The 21510-nt window shown below is 42.7% G+C and overlaps 3 protein-coding genes across 3 annotated transcripts; 1 reads left to right on the top strand and 2 right to left on the bottom strand.

Annotated features, from left to right (window-relative positions):
• Nucleotides 1-1627: 1627 nt before the first annotated feature.
• Nucleotides 1628-1952, top strand: LOC122626151. Its single transcript, XM_043806306.1, has 2 exons — nucleotides 1628-1711; nucleotides 1797-1952. The coding sequence occupies exons 1-2, from the start codon at nucleotides 1628-1630 to the stop codon at nucleotides 1950-1952; spliced, it is 240 nt and encodes a 79-aa protein (XP_043662241.1).
• Nucleotides 1953-11563: 9611 nt separating this feature from the next.
• LOC122624973 (tektin-4) lies at nucleotides 11564-13789 on the bottom strand. The gene is made up of 3 exons (XM_043804784.1): nucleotides 13296-13789; nucleotides 12922-13196; nucleotides 11564-12857 (listed from the first exon to the last, which is right to left on the bottom strand). The coding sequence occupies exons 1-3, from the start codon at nucleotides 13653-13655 to the stop codon at nucleotides 11735-11737; spliced, it is 1758 nt and encodes a 585-aa protein (XP_043660719.1). The 5' UTR covers nucleotides 13656-13789; the 3' UTR covers nucleotides 11564-11734.
• A 96-nt stretch (nucleotides 13790-13885) lies between these two features.
• Nucleotides 13886-15442, bottom strand: LOC122626059. Its single transcript, XM_043806169.1, has 2 exons — nucleotides 15310-15442; nucleotides 13886-15258 (listed from the first exon to the last, which is right to left on the bottom strand). The coding sequence occupies exons 1-2, from the start codon at nucleotides 15311-15313 to the stop codon at nucleotides 14045-14047; spliced, it is 1218 nt and encodes a 405-aa protein (XP_043662104.1). The 5' UTR covers nucleotides 15314-15442; the 3' UTR covers nucleotides 13886-14044.
• Nucleotides 15443-21510: the final 6068 nt, after the last annotated feature.

Genomic DNA, 21510 nt, shown 5'->3' with positions numbered 1-21510 from the left:
AAAGATTTCTTCGATATCCGCTGTTGGGAGTGCTAAACGGATATATGAAAAGTAATAAAAATAGGCAAGATTAACTGATTACCCATTGAAAATGGGTAGCCAAGGGCAGATGTTGGTTTAAGCATGCATCTTACGTAAAGACAAGAGGAATTGCTATAGTCGAGTTCTTCGACTATCAGATACCCGTCAGCTAGTGGAAGTGCGAACGAGAAATTTTAACGGTTTCTGCAATATTGGTGAAATAGGTGAGAAAAATAATAAAATGAAAGCGTAATTGAAAATTTTTTCAAAACTGTGGGTGTTTTGCCGGTTTGTGGGCGTGGTAAAAAGGCTTTTAGGAAATCCATAAAAATGTAGTTTACTTAACATAGAAAAGGTTTTCACATTTACTTCCCTTTGTTCTGGGATAAAGTTTCTTTTTGTTTCGGTTTTATTATCGTTTTTATAAAATCTTACCGCTCCATTTTCCATTTGGTGAATCTTTTAAAAGGGGGTTTATGGGTTTTAGATTACTTCGTAGATTAGGTTCGTAACCGTGGTCTCCAAAGCCTATAGATCACTTTCGATTTTTATACGGCAATGGCTTATATTTCCCCTCATTTTCCTTATTATATTTATTGGTTTTCCACTGACAAAAATACATTTAAATCAACATCGCCTTTATATATTTTCTTACCACTATTCAGTAATCCAAAGGTTTTTATTGCTTATGCTCGTCTTTTTTTTATATTTACTTTTTTCTATAACGATATCTCGTACTCTGTAAGATTGTCTATATCTGGGCATTGCCGAACAAAAGAACAAATATTGCTTTATTCTGTTTTCCGGGCTGATTGGCTTTACATAAAGTTATGTAATGGCACACGTAGAGGGTTATGTAGCAGCACTTTTCCGGTTTTTGAAGCACATTTCCGCGTTTAGAGAGCTCGAAGATGCCTGAAGCGATGGTCCTCCTCAGAGGATTTTTCATCGAATACTATTGCTAAAGAGCCAGGCTTGATGTCCCCTCTCCCTCTTTTCCTCTGGGAAAGCTTTTATATCTGACGAGAGAAATCGTGCGGCGTCATAGGAGTTGAGATTAAGTTGATGTCATATCTTATTATACCCGTTACTAGTCGAGTAAAAGGGTAAACTAGATTCGTTGAAAAGTATATACAGAGAGGAAGGTTTCGACATATTAATATATTATTCTTATCAGGATTAATAGCGAGTCATTGTCTCCTCTGTCTTCGTATGAACGTCGAATCCAGAACTATAAAAGCTAGAATGCTTGAGATTCAGCATGCAGACTTCAGAAACCCCGCACCGCTGACCACGCACCACGGACCCCGCACGCCGGTGTCCGGGCTAAGTCAGCCTGACTTACGAAGAAAATGCAAATTTCTACTTTACTGAATTCTTCGAACTATATGTTATTGTCGTTGATGTTGAGCTTTTCAATGGCATTTTCATGGAAACATTTCTTCCACTTAAAACGTATTATCACATTTATTAAGAATTGCAATATGCATAACTCCGATTTCCACGCATGCAGATAAGCTGGCGGTTCCCTTGACAAATCTGTATAAATAGCAACGATTCCCAGGCAAAGTCACAGTGTCTTCCAGCCTCTCAAGCCAAGCTAAAGATGTCTCCTAAATTCGCTCTTGCAATTCTGCTGCTCAGCTGCGTTCTCCTAGGATGGCAATGCCAGCAAACAGGCGCCTCAGCAGTCTAGACCTTCCGACAAACGTCAGTACTAAATATTCTTATTGATTTGTAAAATATTTTAATCAACATTTTATAATCATTATTAGATCGGTCCTCGATTCAATCAGGATGGCCCTTTGCCGCCAAATTACCCCCCTCCGGCTGAGGATGAAGCCAGTGGTGGTTCTGCCACCGTGGATTGCGTGCCCAATCTACTGGCTGGTAACATCCGTGATACCAGGAAACCTAGGCCCAAGCCATAGATAGAAATCGCTGATGGAGGCCACAATAATGGATTTTAAATGATAAATTGCATTTTGGATGAATCTTAGGAAATGCATTAACATTCGAAAATAAACGAAAATCCCAAACGGACTTTATAATTCTAAAATGATATTTAGTTTTTAAAGAAGTGATTTCGTTCTTAAAAACCATAATTATAGTTGGCCTTGCACCTGTAACAGTAAAGTTTCTTGTTTGACGCCCAATTATTTCGCAATATCCACTTTTAAAGCGGAATTCAACGGCTTAAGGATCTCCCTGTGCCCCGACTTCGATTAGTCGTAAAGCTCTGTCCGGCAAACGTATGAGTGCACTAGGTGGCAACTGTCTGGAATGAACCCATTGCCAGCCCAGGAACAGAAATCGGAGGATCGGGGGATTCCCGGGCTTCGAGCAGACGGACGTTGGCCGATTAGTGCTGCGAACATGAAAAACAGATATGCTAACGTGGCAAACAGCCGCAACAATCGGAGGTTTACGCTGCATACATTTAGGCGAATGGCGGGTACATCGAAATTCTCAGCCAGAGTTCCCATTCACTCGACGTGGCTGTTGCATCAATAAATTAAATGCAGATTTCCATTTTCGTACATGCAAGTAAGCCAGCCCAGCGAATTCGGTTCAATATCGTGGCAACCAGCAACAGCTCGGCAGTTAGGAGTGCCAGGGAAATTGTTGCATGCAGTTAATTATTTTGCACGGGTTTTTGTGCATTGCAACATCCACTTGCCCCGGCTACTGATTGAAATAAAACATGCCCGCTACCGGGCTTAATTATATAAGACCAAGCGGCACGAAGTTGTTCCATCCGACTTTAACTTTGGCTGGGCATAAATAAACTTCATTTGAATTCCCCTTTTTCTTTTTTTTTATTTATTTATTAATTGGAATTTAAATTTGCTTATTGCTACCGTTATAACTATAGACAGCTTGATCAAATTGATAACAAAATGGGGCGCTTAATCTAACATTTATTATATCTTAGAACTAATTTTATTTTTTATTTCCTTTAGAATTATTTTATGATATTTTTCGATATGTGAGATCAATGGGGAATCTCCTCAGTGGACCTCTTCTGCGACGATGTACAGGGACACGTGGGGTAGATAAACAGCTGGCTAGTTGGTTAGGATGGCATCGGAGCCGATTTCCGTATCTTTCAGATATTTTATTGATAGCGTCGCCAATGGGAGTAACTTTCAGGTCACGTTCAATGTTCCTTGTCCTCAGATACCACGGGGAATTTGAAAGCCTACGCAAAATCTTTGCTTGTGCTACGCGAATTTTCGCCAAATGGGACTTGGCAGCTATCCCATAGATTTGGATACCATACATCCAGACTGGAGCAAGGATATTTTTGTATATCCTCACTTTATTGGGTAGCGAGAGTTTACGCTGTCTGAGTAGCCAGTCCATTCTTCTAGCTTTTGAGATCAAAGCCTGCTTGACCATGGTAGTGTGGCGGCTAAATGTGAGGCGTCGATCCAAAACCAGACCAAGGTATTTGTGGAATGCTTTGTGCACAAGGGTGACATTTTGCAAGGTCACTCCGGGACAGTTGTTACGCCTGTTCGAAAACGTCACATTAACACATTTGGAGCTGTTAATGCCAATATTCCAATTATTAGCCCAGTTGGAATACTGGTCCAGGTAGCTCTGAAGAATTTCAGAGGCCTCAATTTCGGAAGGACTCCTGGTTATGATGGCCGTATCGTCTGCAAAAGTGGCTAGGAGGGCATTATCTCGAAATTCGGGTTCAAGGCAGGATATCGAAGGCATATCTGAGGTGAAGAGCGAGTAAAACGTTGGGCCTAAAACGCTACCCTGAGGAACGCCGGCTTTAATAGGTTTTCTATCGGAAGCATGCCCATCAACTAGTACCGAAAAGCTGCGGTCCATCAGAAAGCTTTTTGAAAGAAGGTAAAGCTGTGGAGAAATAATTTGTTTTAGCTTATATAGCAAACCCGCATGCCAAACCCTATCGAACGCTTGTCTTATGTCAAGAAAGACAGCAGCCGCGTATTCTCTGGTCTCAACTGCCTCCAAAACGAAGTTAACAACTCGGTTGAGCTGTTCCGGGGTGCCGTGCTGTTTTCTAAAACCAAACTGGTAATCGGGAAGAACATCCTGTACTGCTGGGGTGCTTAGAATGCGAGTAAGAATAATTCGTTCAAGCATTTTGGCAAGGGCTGGTAATAGGCTAATGGGCCTATACGAGTCAACTTCCGATGGTGGCTTGTCTGGCTTGTGAATCATTGTAACTGCTGCATTTTTCCAGGCCTTTGGGAAATAGCTGAGTCTTAGGCAGCAGTTAAAGATCAGTGTGATAAACAGGAGGGCCTTGGTGGGCAGCAACTTGAGTGTCCTGTTTTCGAGCCCGTCTTCACCAGGCGCCTTTTTGTTGTTTAGCTTGGACACCAATTCTTTGACTTCACTTAGTATTGAATTCCCCTGGTAAGTGCATTATGCGAAAGACTATTGCCCCTGGGTTTTAATCATCATGAAAGGGAAACTTGATCGGAAGTCGAGGAGAAAATTCTTCGATACCATTTTGCGGCAGGCGTGGACATTTTTCGGCAACACGAGCAACGGGAAACCACCAAGCACTGAAGAAAATAAATCTTTTGCTTCAGAAGTCATTTTATTCAAATATTTTTATGAAGTTTACTATAATAGATCTACATAATACGTTTGACAGCCATATGAACAGCCACCTGGAGGTGTTGGTGTTCCTTACGGAAAAGATGGTCCGAATTCACCATTCTATATCCGCCATCAAGAGGAGGTTCGGCATCGGGGGAAATCTCGGACCAGAAGACTTCCAATAGCTCTGGAAATACCCTGAGTCACCCAAAGTTCGAACTCCATACTTCTGATGCACATAATAAAGCTGAATAAAACAACATATTTTAAGAGTTATGCTTACTTTCTGTTGTTGAGCTTGCTTTTGTGGAAATCTATTAGGAGATACACTTTCGATACCTAGAAATACTTGGCACAAAAGTAAAACCACAAGTCCAAGCTGAAGCTCTTTAGCTGAAAGAGAGTGTTTTGAGAAAACATATTGTGGCCAAAACTGTCCCATTTGTACATATTTTATAAGTTTTATCAGCCTGACCAGCCATAAATTTTTCAGATTTCTTTGAACTAGCTTTCAGCGTTCTGTGCCGGTGTAAATGTAAATAAAAATAAATAAAGTAAATGAAATTCCAGCATGGAAAACTAAATATTTTGACAACTGTTACCAGTTTCATTCTGTAATAAATTCAAAGTGGGGTTTTAAATTCCTAAACATATTCATTTTAACTAGGTATTACGAAAGTTTTGATTATTAACAATTTCAGTTATTTTCCCTGCTGTCAAATATTTACAGTGCACTAGAAGGGAGATGTATATCAAGCGAGCACAAACCTGGACAAGGTCCATTCAAACACACACACCGGCTTTGGCCAACTCTTGGGGTAACCAAATCCAATTGGCCAACATTCGTTTGCGATTTCAGAAACCAAATCTGGTAATGGAAGGGTGAGAATCGAGACCGGGACTATACGTGTGATAAATAAGGCTTTCGGGGGTCAGCTCCTTCCTACCTCAACGTTTTCCGTTTACCTGGCAGCCATTTTCGGCTATTTCCCCCACAAAAGTTTCAGCTACCAAACTTCAGTTGGACAACAATTTTCCTTTCGCCATTCGCTTTTGCATTTTTTGTGTGCTGGTTTTGTGGTCTCCGCTTTCCTTCGGTTCGGATTCGTCCTCAGTTTTTAGTGAAATTTGCATTTTGCTTGATTTACGGAAAGATTTGAGGCTATTGCAACGCAACTTTGATGTGTGTATCAATTTAGCCAAGTGTTAGGGTTAAGGATTCGGATTGCATTCGTCCTGGCTCTCCATGTTGTTAGTCCTGGCAAACATGTAGTTATTGCTTTAGCTGGAAAACGAATACTGGAAAACGGGGAAACCAAACGCTGATAGAGCGACCGCACAGATAAGTCAATTGGCACTGCATTTAGTTGATCAAAGATGCTTTCTTAGTGTCCATAACACGCTTACCAAGCTTTCCCAATTATAAGATAAAAGTTAAAGCAGATATATTTCAAGGAATAATTGATTGTTTAAGTCAAACTTTAAGTTGATTTAAGCAAGATGGCCACTCTTTAATAAGAAGATTATATGAATTTTTTATATGAAATGCTTTACTATAATAACATTTTCTTTGGTTTCGTCGCAGTCTGTTACTACTGCCCCTCGCATGCAATTACAGTTGCCCCCGACATTTAAATGCATATTCTCGTGGAAGCCCCACCTTAAACGCGCATTAATTTCGCCGAAAAAACGTGCCATACTTTGTGGCCGTAATTTGCTTGAGCGCTCTCCTAACGACTTTTCTCACAAAAGTCATAACCTGCCAGGCAGACAAACGCAGACGAACAAACAAACCAACGACTTAAGTGCAAACAATTAAAAGACAAACAGCTCAATGCTGGCTCACACCCAAAAATGCCGGCGAGCGAACACCCACACATACGGATTCGCAAACAAGGACTTCGCAGGATGTGGATGGTTTTGGGGTGCGACTGAAGAACAAGTTTTTTCTGCTGGCTCAAAAGTCGGGCTATGACATCTGAGTTTGAGTTTTACACACTTTGACAGCAGAGATTGTAAATGAGAAGTTTAGCGGAAACGGTGTGGGGACTCAAGATGGCTACGTTTGAAGGCAAGTGGTACTGTGACCCATGATCATTTTGCGGATTTCAAGAAATTTATTAAATGTTAATTATTAATGATTTCCCACGTATTAAATAAGAAATGTAAACTAAAGATTTTAAATTTAAAAAAAAAATAGAGAAGGATTGTAAATAAATATAAAATTAAGGCAAGCTTTATTGTTTCTTAACAGAAGTTAGAAGTTATTGCAAGCTTGCATTGTTCATAGATTGTAATTAAAGCATATTCCGTTACAAAGACGGAGTTGAAAAAGAAGATTTGCTCAAAAAACAATTATTGAAGATGTACTTTCATGGCATTCCCCTTTTGTCATTCGTTTCGGAGAATTTCAGCATTGTGTTAAGATACTGTTAAAAAACCACCTTATTTCATTGCATATATTAAGTGCGTAGAACGTGTCAGAATCTGGGAGTGTCTTACACTTTTTCACTTGGTACTTTTCTTCTCAGGCATGTCATTCAATCATTTCTAAAGGTGGAGCGTCAACACATTCCTCGTAATAAAATGCCCGACAATCTGGCTCGTGCTGGAATTTGGAATTTTGATTTTTCAGGCAACGTCAACACGGAGAAAAGGTGAGTGCTGGGAAATGGAGAAGCGAATGGGGTGGGTCGGGTGGTTGGGTAACTTGGTGGACTGGGGCTAATCTCCTGGCGACCGCCAAACCGCACATTAGCTGGGGATGTGCTGGGAAATGCTCTGCAAACATTTGGGCTTGACAGCGAACAAAAAATCGTGCATTGACGATGATAACGTGCTGGCCCCAGCTGACATCGCCACGTCCATCGACCATCGGTCCCTGCATATTCACGCCGCATTAGCGCTCGGTGACCAGCGTTCCGGGCCTGCAAACCGGACACAGAGGAGCGCATTTGGGTTTGGTTTCGGCATTTCGGGTTTCGTGTTTTTGGGGCGGGTCTGAAGCTTGTGGCTCCCGCCGCTCTACCTCGGTTGATGCTTTTGACACGATCCACTGATTTCCGGCCCGCTGACCCACCCAACTGCATTTGGGGAATGACGTCGGCGTGGGTGGCACTCGGTCTGGCCACCTCGAATCGGCCAACTTGCTAGCTAAACATATGCTAATCGGCTTGTTTGCCTCAGGTGGGGCAGATGCAGGTGAAGTGCTGTGAAATGCATCAAATGTCTGCGGCTCGGAGCCAGCGAATCGCTGTCTAACTTGCAGCAAGCAACTGGAGTATGTTGTTATTTTTCCACTTGCTTTTGAATTCGTTTTCGAATACTCAAACAATATTAGTTTAATCGGAGTTAATAATCGTTAAATATATTTAATTTTCTTTTAAGACTGCACTTAAAACTAATAAACAGTTGAATTTGCAATTCTATATAATTGTGTTTTAACAGTAATTAAAAAGCATGCCAACACTTTAGTGCAAACTTTCCACCGCGTCGTGAGTCGTAAGTCGTGTGGATATGAAACGAAAGTTGAACCTCCGCTCACAACCTGACAAGCGGTAAAAATAATATCTTTTATTAGCATAATGAAGTCATAAACAGTGCAGTAGTTAACCCGCAAAGTCAACAAGTCAACAGCAGCAGATAAAATCATCAGTCGCCCACATTAACTTCAATTCGCTCCCTCGCACACGCACCATTGCATTCTGAAGCTCTTGCACTGTGCACTCTGCACTCCCTTTAGCCCCGATAAGCGATCGCAAAAAGGGAACCTCATTCAACCCATTTACATGCAACGCAGGCAGGGCGGAAACGGAAGTGCCGAGGCAGCTCTGAAATAATATCAAAAATGGCTGCCGGAGGCGGCAACAAAAAGTTGCAGCTGGTCACAAATCACCTTAGGAGCTACGTGCTGCAGCCGATGCCAGTGTTGTAAAATGCTAACGAGCCCCGGCAACCTTTGTTGTCCTGGCACGCCCACTGGCGCCTCTCCTGGTGGGCCGCCCTTTCGTCCTTCATACCATCATCATGGTCGTCCTTGTCGTTGTCGCCGATGTCGTCGCTTTGAGTGACTTCGGCATGAATGCGGAAGGTGGCCGGCAACTAATTTAGCTGCCTTTGCGAAGTCAGCGGCATTTCATTTCGTGGGATTATCCGCGGTGTTCTGGGAATTGGGTTTTCGAACCTTTCGTCCTTGAAGGAGTTAAACCTTTTTGGAAAGGCAATACTTTAAGCGCTTTTTAGAAAACTTTGAAAAACAATAAGACTGTACTTTTATAATTACTTAGAAAGTCCCACTATAAAATGGGTTATTATGCAAAGCTTTGTTCCTATATTAAGGACCAACCCTAACTTCCTAACTGCCGAAAAGGAATCCCGGAACTCCTTGCCAAAGTTACCGTCTACGTCTCAGTTTCGGCGAGGAGCAGCTGCTGGCACCTGCGAGCAGCTCGGCATCTCGGCATCTCGGGCAGCAGTTGCAGGCTGCAACTATAAAATACCAATTTACTCCGCAAGCCGTTAGTATACTTTCTTGGCAACGGGACTCGCCTGCCCTCCGTTCATCCTGCCATCCGGCCATCCTGCCGCACAATCCCTACTCCGATTCCGATTTCGGCTGGCATTCGCTGGCATTCCTTGCCCTGAATCTGGAAAGGATGCTGGCGGTACGCCGAGTGTGTGCGGATGGGTATTCCTCGCTCTGCTCTCTGGGCTTTCTTTTAGCCAGAGCCATTTTATGTATTTTTATGGTAGGTTGCAGCCACTGACGCTGCTGCCGCTTGGCCCGGAAAGCGGAAACCGAAAATTGCTACTTATTATGTTACTAACTTTGTGTTGCCAACACCGCTCGACTCCTTCTGTCCCAACTCCTTGTGTATGTCTGCGTGCGTGTTTGTGGAGCTATGTAGACGGGGCTCGTTGTTGGCTGGTGTGATAATGTCAGGTTTTGTTAAAATTAAATTGCATGTCTTGCTGCGTTGAAGTTAAATTATGGCCTCCCAGGGTCGAAGGTGTGGCATTCAACTTTACATCTCCAACTGGGAATAGTTTCAGGAAAAAGTTTTCACCTGGAGTATCTGGCATTCAGCTTTAAAATACCCGTAGAATACAGCTGTGGGGCACAAAAAATAATAGAAACTCAGACACAAACGCACAGAAAAATCCGTCGGGACATCAAACAATTTTTTAAAGACTCATGTTGACTATTTTTTTTTGTACTTTTTTTGTATTTTTTTGACGTTTTCGGATTTCTTTCTCGCAGTTTCCCAGCGGGGTAGCAGAAATATAACATTTTTTGCGTTTCACCGCAAACAGTATGCAACAGATTTTTTCTTAGCCACATGGTGCCAGGACAAAAACAGTCGACCATTTTTGCGAGCGCGCTCCAGCGCCAAAATGTATGCAATGTTTCCTTTTACTTCCACTTTCCTCTTATTTTTTAGTTGACTGCGATAACCACACGCTGTGATTTTTACCGGCATTACGAAATATTAACAGCATACGGCCAACATAGGAAATACGATTTTTGCTTTTTAAGACAACCAGCTACTGAAGGAGAAAGAATAATTTGAGTAATGGGTGTTTGATGGCCCTGAGACTTGCTATGTGGTAATGGACTTGTCTTGGAAATAAATACACACATGTGCAAAAATAAATGAAATGAACTATATTTGTCATTCATAGGTCATTTTGGAAAACTATTTTGATAAATAAATTTATTAAATGTAAATTCAGTAGCATCACATGTCGGTTTTAAGCAATTAAACTATATTCTGTGATATTCTATAAACAAACAAAGCTTAGTAAAAGAGAGACACATTTCTCTGGTTCTCGCCTACTATACCAACATGTTTGCCTATCAATTAAAATATAGCCTTATGTATGTAAACCCACCTTCAGATCAATCATCTATTGTCCTTGACCTTGACATTAGCAAAGCGATACAATCGCTCTCATGAATCCATCAGGAAATGTTTTTCCCCGAAGCATCAACCCTTTTGGCAAGCTTTAGCACCAACCCATGGCAGCATTGGCCCATATAAAAAACAACACGTTTCCAGGCAATAAATCTTGGACGGCGAATGTTTTGCACGTATGCGGAAGGAAGAAAAACTACAGAGACTAGACCAGAAACACATGCAACTTAAGACAGACAGGAGACGCGTCGCATTCTGGGTATCTATTTTTCATGTGCATTTAAGAGAATAGCATCGCTGTGACCCTTGGAAATAGTACACAATTATGGCAACTAAATTTGCAAAAGGGAAAATAACCTGAATGGGCCAAAACGTTTTCCATTTTCAATTGGAAATTCCTGCATGCCGCTCTCCGTTTGCTCCGTAATTTATTGGCTTCCCTGCAAAATTGTTTCCGGGCACCTCGAGCGAGGGTATTTGGCCAAACTGTCCCTATATTTGCCGCTCCAAGGAGGGCAAACATTAACGAATGTTCAAGCACCTCCGTATCAATATCAGTCCGCTGCCACGCCCCCTTTTCCATCCCGTTCGTGTATCTCTAAATTGAGTACGTGTTGTTCTAGCTGTTGAACGTGTTTCGGTAAGTACTTGGGCCAACACGTGTGTGTGTGTGTGCGTGTGTGTGTGTTTGGTTGGACGTGTGTGTGTGTAGGGCGTCGGGAAGTTGGCAACATATTTCTTTCAGTTATATGGTTTTCCAAACGTGTCTGATTGCCCTCTAATGGCATTTTATTGCATTTATTAAAAAGAACTTAAGGCTAATACCAAAATCAGGCAATTAGAAGCTTAAGTGCTATGCCTTGAAAAGCCTTGAACACCTGAGGAAATCCAAATACATTAACGGCTGTAATAAATAATGCAAATTAGGTTATGTTTACTTTTACATTTGTTTTTAAATTAAATAACTTTTTGGAATTTTAATTATCTTGTTATTATAACTTCTTTTGAGCAAATAAAAATAAAAAAAGACAATGTTTTTGAAGTCAACATTCATTTATTCAAATATTTATACACTTGTAAATTTTGAATGTGAGTCCGACAGTAAAAACATTCCCGCTTAAATCAGCACTGGATAATTTAGATTTCTTCGCAAATTATCTGTTTAAACTCATAAATTTAGACATAATCAACTGTGGTAAGTCCATCTAAGATGTGGCAGCACCACTCAGTGTGTTAGCCGAAGGATAATAGGAGCGCATGAGCATACAACGATCCCGATCGATGAAAAGACTACGCCTCTTCAGCATAATCTCTCGTTCGAGGCGGGCACGGGAACTGACCAGGTCCGTCTTGACCCGCTCCGCTTCCTCTAGTTCATGAAGAAGGGCTGAAACGCTGCTCTGGATGGTGTGCACCCCATCTATGAGCTCCTGCTGGGCCAAGTCCCGGCAGTTCTCCACATTTGGCCGATAGCTGCGGTTGTCCATGCGCGTTTGGGCCACCTTCATGGAGGCATCGAAGGAGCTAATGCGTCGCTTCATCTGCTCAATGCGGTTCTCCACATCGGCCAGGCCCTGCAGGATGTTCTTGAGATCATTCTCGAACCGTTGCACTGCCTCTTGGGTGCAGTTGATCCTGGAGGTCAGGGCCTTTTCGACGACATCGGCCTGTGTGCGAATATCTCTGGCCGCGTTCATTAGTGTCGAGTTCAAAGTGTTTCGCAGAGTCACCGACTTGAGGCGGCACTTTTCGCACTCGTCCAGGGTCTCCATGCTGAAATGCTCCCAGTACTTTTCGGATGCTTGTTCCGGTGGCTGACGCACGGCTCCCGGTCGGAACATGATCGTCCTGGAGCAGTTGTTCAACCCGGTATTTACGGTATCGATCTCGTAGGCCTCCTTCTTGTCACTCCAGTCGTATTCCAGGCGCTGCCTAGCCGTGCGATTCTCAACCTGCTGCGTGTTGAAGTCGTCCAGTGTTTTCATCAATAGCCTTCGGATTTCAGCGATAAGGGCCAGCTCGTTGACCAGCTCCTCTTCCACCTGGTCGCGAACCAACTCGGTATCTGGTCGTGTGGCCCTCTTCTCAATGCACTCCTTGGCTATGGATTCCGGTACGCCCAAAACCACCATGGACTTCCGCAGCTTAATCCGCTCCACTTCCATGGTGGATATCTCGTCGGCCATCGCCTTGATGGCGTTCTCCAAGGTATTCTTCCATTTACCAATCAACTGCGACCGGATCCTAAGCTTGTCGGTGGTTTCCTTTTGCGACTTGGCCACCAGGGCAGAGAGCCTCAGGAATTCGGTAGTCGAACTGAACCGGTTTCTGTGGATTACATTTCAGAGTTTTGCGGTTTATAACTCTAGGTCCTGCTATTCTGTATCCGTACTTATCCGCCCTGCCCAAGCTTCCGTTGACGACCTGCACAGTCTCGTGGTTCCTGGTCCGCCATTCATTGGGACTGTATCGGGTGATCGAGTAGCGGTCCACAACGGGTCTCGTCCCCGTTATCCCGGCCATGGGGCTCCAATCCACCTTTCCCGACGCCCAAGGACCAATTGGACCCATGGGCATCAGCTGGTCCTTGTGAGGCAACTCATCACCCTGCTGGGGCAAGTAGCACGGTGGATTGCGCAAATCATCCGCTTCGGGGTCCATGGAACGCTGTGCAGAAAGATAGCAACATTTTGTAAATTATGAATATGTTTGCCATATTTTCTTTGACCATATCATTTAATCATTATATCCTTTAACTCAGCTCACCGCAAACTGCACTTCCTCCATTCTGAGTGGTTTGTGCGATTGCATATACTGCTCGGCTCGCATGTCGGCCAACTGCATCTGTTGTTGGTCAACTCCTGCTTGGAGATCCATCTGTAACTTCTGATGCTCCTGGGCAGAACCCATGATATTTTGGACCAGGTGCTGTTGGGCAGCCTCATCGGGGTGGGGCGTCAAGGCCACTAGGGCGGGCTGCGGTGGCTTCTTCAGTCGGTGGGACGGGGGTTCCGTCGGCAGGGGACAGATTAGCGGAGCCGGGCAAGCGGACCCCGGGTTTAATTCAATGGTTCTGCCCTTGCACTCGGGATTTGCCTCCGGCGATTTCTTTTCCAAGCAATTCATTGTTGCTCAACTTATAACTAACTTGTGAAAATACGAAAATATCACGAGGATTGTAAAGTGTACCACTGTCTTGCGTTTGGTGTTGGGCAAAGACTAATATTGAAAATTTTTGACGATTGTTTGAAGGGTGCAAACAAAGAAATGGGTTGCTGGGGTGCCTCATTGTTGAGTTCGACCATTGGCAACGGTTACTATATCCTATTTTTACCCGAATGAAAAATATCATGCCATTTCATTTTTCCGTACATTATTTTTATTTTAACACTCTAATAACAAAATACAATACACGAGATATTAAATAGGACCTTTCCGAATCTATTTATAGGATCAATTTCCCAATGAGCACTTTGAATTTGGAAAACACTCCAGATACCTGATTCAGGATAAACCTATCCCTTCGCCATATTCTGGAAAAACATGATGGAGAACTCGAGGACATTGCTGGGCTTGTACCGCAGCAGATTGAGCACATAATCCTGCATAAAATCGGCCAGCTGTGAATTGCTGCTCAGATAGCTGGTGGCATTCTCGTAGTTGAGGGCTTTGAGTTCCCGGAACTTGCGAGCCAGCTGTTCGTTCTGGCGCCACATCAGTTCCAATTTGGGCAGGATGGATTCCTTTCTCTTCGGTGGCATGCAGGCGGCATGCAAAAGGTAGTTATAGCCGCGCCAATAGTGCAGGACAATGCGGCCCTCAGGAGTCATGAAGGTCTCGGCCACATCCTGCAGTTCGTCGTTGAAGCACTGCTGGGTGAAGATGTGCACGACGTTCTTGTATGTGCGATAGAAGATGCGCACCTCCTTGCGCTCCTTGGAAACCACCAGATTGCAGCGAAGGACCCGGCCATACAAGTTCATTGTGTAGTACTCGAAGTCGCCCACAAAGTTGTTGCACACCAGGTGTCGCATCAGCAGCATGATCCCGCCATCCAGGACGAACACGTGATCGCGATCCTTGATATCGATGCGGGCCTTAAAGCGCTGCACTTCCTCGTTGATTTTCGTTTCGCGAATGGCGGTAAGCATCAAATCGGCATGGTTTCGCAGCTCCAGCGTCTTCTCCACCCGAGTATTATCGATTCGATCGAACTCCGATCTCTTCTCGCAGATAAGGAGGAACTTGTCATCGTACTTCCCCTTTAACTGGTGGCCACACTCCGTCAGACCCTTGCCCTTCTTCATCTTGCTGCTGCTGAAGATCACATAGCCATCGTAGGACTCCTCCACATTCAAACAGAACCGTCCAATTTGCTCCAGTTCCCGCTCAAAGAAAATTTTTAGGTTCTCATTCAACTTGCAGTTTGTATTCCGCAGCTTCGAGATGAACAACTGTTCCTTGAAAATGATCGCCTGTTTGGTGGGCATAAACTGCTTGGGATTGATGCCCCAGTCGCACACCTTGAACTGATCATCCGACGGCTCAATCGGTCCCAAAAGGGCCGAGATGATACTCGACACACTGATCTCGTCCTGGGCATCCAGCTGGTCCAGTTCCTCGCAGGCATCGTGTGCGGCACGCTTCTTGTTCGGATCGCGAAACTGTTCCATGTCACAGGTCACGAAGAGCGGCGGATCCAGCCGCATATCCTGTTGTCCTTGAGCATCTGCAGGGAGTTGTATATTATTTACCACCCTAATTAGACTTCAATTCTTACCCATTCTTTGGTTTATACAGTCTAATTTTTGTGGTTCTAAGTTAAGCTGCCCAAAATTTCAGGTTTCCTAGTTAATCTGAGTGTTTCCAGTAAAAGTTGTAAGCCATAGCTAGCTTGGCCGATTTATTGTTAATATATTTTGTATTTCATTTGAAAAATACTGCGGTAGTTACTGTTTCGCTTACCCCTGTTGGTGTGACATCCAAGAACTTGCCTTGGCAATTAGTCGGAGCGTCTAAGTAACGCTCTCCGGGAACTTCTTGAAGTGAGCAACTTTGGAGTGGCCCCGGAGTGCAATGATGCCATCAAAATTGGCGCTGCAACAAGCGGCGGAACAAAGAGCAGAAAGCCTGACATGGTCCTCAACTAATTGCAAGGCCAACAGCTCTTCAGACGACTTAAAGAGCGACGAACGCGACAAGTGTAAGAAAGGCCAACAGGACGAATGCAAGTTGGAGCCTCAATGGCCGGCAACCATAAAGGGTCGCAGGACGAAGGACACGCTCCTTGTAGTTGCCTCATTAAAAGGCAAGGAGCGTGTGCGAATGTAAACAGTTAAAGGTGGACGCACATACACGTACACGGTCCCAGATAAAAGGCGGCACAAAGGGTAAACAATAAATAAAATGACCGGCCTTCGAGACCGAGCAATATTAAATTTGTTATTAAGCTTGTAATTATTTGCTGAGCCGGAAATGTAGGCATCTGCCTGCTGCCTGCTGCCGCTGCTTCATTTTAACAGCGCGAATTACGCCCGATGAAAATGAAAATATAAATAAATTATGCAAAAGACAAAGACAATGCGCTCCTTTTTTATTCCTTTCACTGCTTTTCATTCAGGCTGGAGATCTCTCGTTGTCCGCTTATTTCACAGTCAAGTAAACTTTGAAAGAGAGGATACTCGAAAGGACAAAGGAGGTCCAAGGTCCTGAGGCGAGGACCGAGTCTTGAGTTCTTTCCCTGCACTGAACAAATAATGGCGATCGCCATTCGAATGCTGGATTAAGGCCAAAGTCAATAGTTAACTCAGTGGAGCATTTTAACCGCACGGCAATTGAATATTTCCCAAGTATTCAAACTTTAAAAACATTTCATAAAATCATTATTATAAAAATTGAGAAGTTACTTTGTTACATATTTTAGTTTGTGAAAAGATACTAATAAATGTAGTACCAGAAAACAGTAACAGCAAATTAATCATTTTCTTTCAGTGCTTGTATTTACGCTGGAATTCTCATTAATTTGTTATGCATTTCTCTCTACGCGTAAATTAACTACAATTGTTTCTGTGCGACGTCCACTTACATTTAATCTTTGTCTTCATCTGCACACACTTTTCATTCGTTTGGGTCATTCATTGCGCATTCATTTCAGGCCTCGTTCATTTCCTCTGCATTTGTTTTGCATTTCTCGTCATTGTTCGCCCTTTAACCTGCCTGTAGCCCACTGCCCCGCCCCCTGAGTGCTAAAATAAGTCAAATGTACGAATGTGTGTGTGGGCCCAAAGAGGAACTGACACAAAAAAAAAGAACAGAAAAACAACTAAAAAAGCGAAAACAAATCTTAAATGAAAATTGTAACCGCTGCGGCTGTGCAAAAAGCCATTGGGAAACCGTTGGGAATGAGAAAAACTGCGCGGGGGGCGGGAAAATGGAGCGGTGGGGAACTGCGGCGGGAGGAAAACTGTTGGTAATCTCCAGGCCCACATGTATCGGGCTTGTGGGTTTTGGATTGCGGATTGGGTGGCGGTGGGGGCTTAAGGGCCAGTAATAAATGTCATGATATGAAATTTATTTACGCGCTGCGAAAAACCAAAGCAAAGGAATGCAATAACAACAGAGCCAAGGACCAAGTACCAAGAACAAGAATCGGAAGGACAATACTCATACACCAACACACACACACACACACACACTTACTGTACGCCTTGGCCAAATCGCAAAAGACAATTAAAATGGAATGCCAAAGAAGAATGCCGAAGGGCCAAAACGAATGACACAGAACCTTGATTCAAACTTGGCCATTGATAGGGGAAATAATTGCCAAGCGCAGTGGATCTCATATTTTTCAAATATTAAGTCATGTCAAGAATATTATGATTAGCTCAATAAAGTACTCTAAATTTAAAATTCAAGGAAAATGAAGAAATATAACCTATGCCTATTTTCTAAGTGATTTGACTTAGGAAACTTCAGGTATAATGTCAACACAATTTCTGGTTAAACATACTTATATTATCATCTAACTAAACTTACTAATACTTTTATAACAGCGAATGCTTACACCTTCTTAAATACTATATTATACATATAATACCCCATTATTTTGGGGTATACGTCAGCTAACAGAAAAGGCAAATTGTGGGAGCGTCTGAGATTTCCTTGACATCGTCCTTCACAGACACACCCGCAATTACACACGAGACACGCAACAAGAGCCGAGCAAATAGAAGCTCAGCTTCAGTGCTGATAGCAAAGTAAATAATACAGATTCTCGCAATTTTTCTGTAATTAACACATGCCCCATTCAAACGAGAAAATGGGGGAACACCTTCAAAGTCACACATGCCATATATCATACACGTATCTCGCTCGCTTGTCTGCAAGTCGAGGGGGCGGTCAAAAAGGACTCTCGTACTGCTGCAGGCATGAAACCTGAGACCAGGTTTCTGGAGAAGGGGTAAGGTTAGGAGTTGGGGGGTTGTGGGGTAGATTCGCTTAGGAGGTTCTCGGTTAACACATAAAGCACAAAAGTGTTGTCAGCTCGCATCGCATTTTTATGAGCTGTTCATGTGAAAGGACATGCAAGCCATCTCCTTGTTATGTTAGTGTTTTGCTCATGTCAAGTTTAAGTGGCACGACTCCCAGCCGAATGGCATGTTTCGCTTATTGCAATTTGGAACGGAACAATGTCTACAAAGTGCCAGTAGTAAAAGGAGTTAATTCGGTAATGAGCGGTAAAAGGAAAAAACGGTAAGCGAAATGTCAGTCATTTGAAGGACTTCCTGCTTCTTTACATTTTAAAATTATATTTCCTGCTTTGATTTCATAATTTATACTGTTAATTCAAAGTTATCAAAATTAAAATCACCATATTCAGCCCCCAACTTTCTATAGAAACTGATGCTGTGAATAACACAACAGCTTTATTATATAAAATGCAAATTATTTTGAAATTTAATTTCGTTGTACAATCCAAGTGAGTATTATCAAGTACAGCCACTCCATGTTTTTCCCTTCTGCCGTTTTGCATTGACAAGCAAACAAACCCCGAAACTCGGAAAAACTGCAGTGAAAACGAAAAACTTGGGGCAAGGTGTTGTATTGTTGGTGTTGTGGTAACAGGTGTGTTGGAAAAGCTGAAAAACAAGCGAAACGCGCCGAGCGCACAGTCTGTGGAAAAAGTTGATTGTTGTCTGGCTTTGTTTCATTTTAGAATAATTTTAATTCTTTTCTTTTTCATTTCGAAGTTTTATCCACAAATTTGCTCTATTATTATTCCTGTATTTGTAAAATCCTATTTACATTGCATAATATTCCGAAAATATGGTAAATCACCCGCTTTGTTTATAGATTTTAAACTAGATGGTTGAAAAGTTTTATTTGTCTGGCAAGCTGGCTAACAATAACCAAATTAAACGCAAGCATTTGTGAAACTTCCAATATAAATAATAATCCTCAGCTATTTTCCAGTTAACATAACCAAACAAAGGACCCGGAAATATGAGTACTTTAAAAAGATTTTTACCAAGCCAGACAGCGTCAATCAATTTCGAAACTTTATTAATTAGCTCACAACAAACTTGTAACTGTCTGCATAAGAGATCAAAAAACGGTGAACAATAAGAAATATTTAAAGTATAGTCTGAAAAGAGTACAACGCTCATAATAGCCAATTAAAACATTAAAAGCGCGAAAGGATATGTGAGTCCGTGATAGGTGTGATAAGTTATAAAGTTTAAAGCAATGTATGTAAGTAATTCATAGATATCAAGGTCAGGACGAGTTTGTCAGGTAGTTATTAAGAGCATCGTGAGTCCTACAAATATTTTCCGAACTTGTTTCAAAGCCTTTTAAGCTTTTCAGAAAGGAAAAGCGATGAATAGTGCTTCTCCAATTAAACTCATAAATATGAACCCCTTTCCATGTATTTCGTTCACCACCAAAGTTCTTTAAAAACTGTTTGCAAAAGTGTAAAGTGAAAGCAAATATATTTGCAGGCGCATAAAAAAGCCATGAAAACTGGCGAGTGACATGTGAAAGAAGTGGAAGGATGTGCATGTGGATATGGACGAGGACGAGGATGTGGATGTGGATGTGGCGCAGGATAGCTGGCAGGCAGTTGGGCGTAAACCACTCAAAGGCGCAAATAAATACACCGCCCGCATAGAGAAGGTGGGCGAGGTGCTTTGTTTGCCCCGCTGTGTATATGTTTGTGTAGGCTCACGTATGCCCCTGAATGTGTGTGTTAATTTGCCAACAAAGACACGTACACACAGGCAAACAGCGTTTAAGAGATTTGCCAAAAGAGAAAGTTCGCACCTGAAAGACATCCCAGCGCTAAAGTGTTTACCTTGTCATTGCTATTAATTTGTTCGCGCTACATAATGGCTGTGTCAATATTTTTCAAACATTTTCTAAAACGTTCCAAGTCCTTGAAAATAGGCACAGGCAGAGCAAAGGAAAATATTATGAATAGGACTTGCACATACTCGCATGCTTAAAGGACGTAGATAATCAAACTCATTAGTAAGGCAAAGGGGTATGGTTCACACCCAAGTCAATGGATATAAACAGTTTACTTGATTTTTTTATTTGCAAAAACTGACTTCAAAATGTAATCGATCTCAAATGTACCACTAGTCAGAAGGGAACTCAACAAGCAACTGTACAAGCAAATACGCCTAAATTGCGACTACACATGGCCAACCCCGCAGCGGGATAAAATCGCACCGCTGGCAGGCAGGGCATATCAATCAACGTTTTGAAAGGGACTCCATTGTGCGTTAACAAGTGGCACGTTGTCGGATTGATACACAGGCTCAAAAAAGCGAGGAATAGAAAAGCAGGGCAGGGACAAGCCAAAAAGCGAAACCAAGCCAACCATGATGTATCTATAACTGAGCCTTGGCTTTTCCCAACCTTTTCCTAGCTTCAGTTTTGTGCCGAAGGACCAGTGCACTATCCAAACGACAGTTGTTAGTACACCTGGAAAAAAGTCGGATGTTTATATGCTGATATATAACTAATAATTCTGATAATTCTTTTTAAGAAAAATGTAAAGAGTAAAGAAATTTGCTAGACTTAAATCAATCCTATGAGGGTGCGATTTACACTTTCTAACCCATTTCAAGATTCTTCCAGTGCATGATTGTGATTTGCTGTATTTCGGGGTGATTCTTGCTCCGCGTGTAGATGCTGGCTGCAACTCAAACATCAACAGTTGCGCCGCTACTTGCAGGTTCCTTCAGATGGAGCTGTATCTGCTCTCGTTTGGCGGAGTATGTCACCGACAACGTGGCCTGCACACGAGTTTGGCAGGACAAAAGATGGCAAGCGACTGGGATCCAGGGATCCAGGGATAGCAATCCGGTGGATTGTGCTCGAACAAGTCATCAGCCATGTACAGGAAGTTAGTTAGGCGGGCCCAGACTCCCATCCAAGTGCCAGTCTCATTCCCAGTTGTGGCTCTGCCAAAATGTCGCCAGCGACAAGCTGTTCAAACAGCAAATTACATGCAGCCTTGGAACTTGCTTCAAAATATACAGCATGTAAAAAGGACGATCTGACTTTAAAGTCGTCAGCTCAACAGATTTTTTGTACAATTCCCCAAGCGTTGGTGGTATTTTGAATATGCCTTCATTTTGCATTTTCCACCTTTTTAACCCAGAATATGGCTGCTATTGTTGGCGTTGATAACACATACATACATCCTCGTACATGCATATCTGTAGGCCGCGCCCGAGTTCTGCTTTTGGGCTTGTTGAGGCACAAAAGTGCACTCGGCTATTGAAAATCCAACAACTGATAGCAGCAGGCGCTGCATACAAAGTAACCAAGGGAAAAACAACTAGGAAAGCGATGAACAAAACTCCTCAGAACGGGAAGAACTCTTAATACTCTTTGTATAAAAATAAATTATAAAGAATGGTATTTCAACTATGTAGTACGTTTTCTTTTAATTACTCCATGTCGATTCTGG

The sequence above is a fragment of the Drosophila teissieri genome, chromosome 2L, assembly GCF_016746235.2.
Source record: "Drosophila teissieri strain GT53w chromosome 2L, Prin_Dtei_1.1, whole genome shotgun sequence".
In the NCBI taxonomy this organism is placed as follows: Eukaryota; Metazoa; Arthropoda; class Insecta; order Diptera; family Drosophilidae; genus Drosophila; species Drosophila teissieri.
Note: the sequence above shows the minus strand (reverse complement) of the source record. Positions and strands in the feature narration are given on the sequence as shown.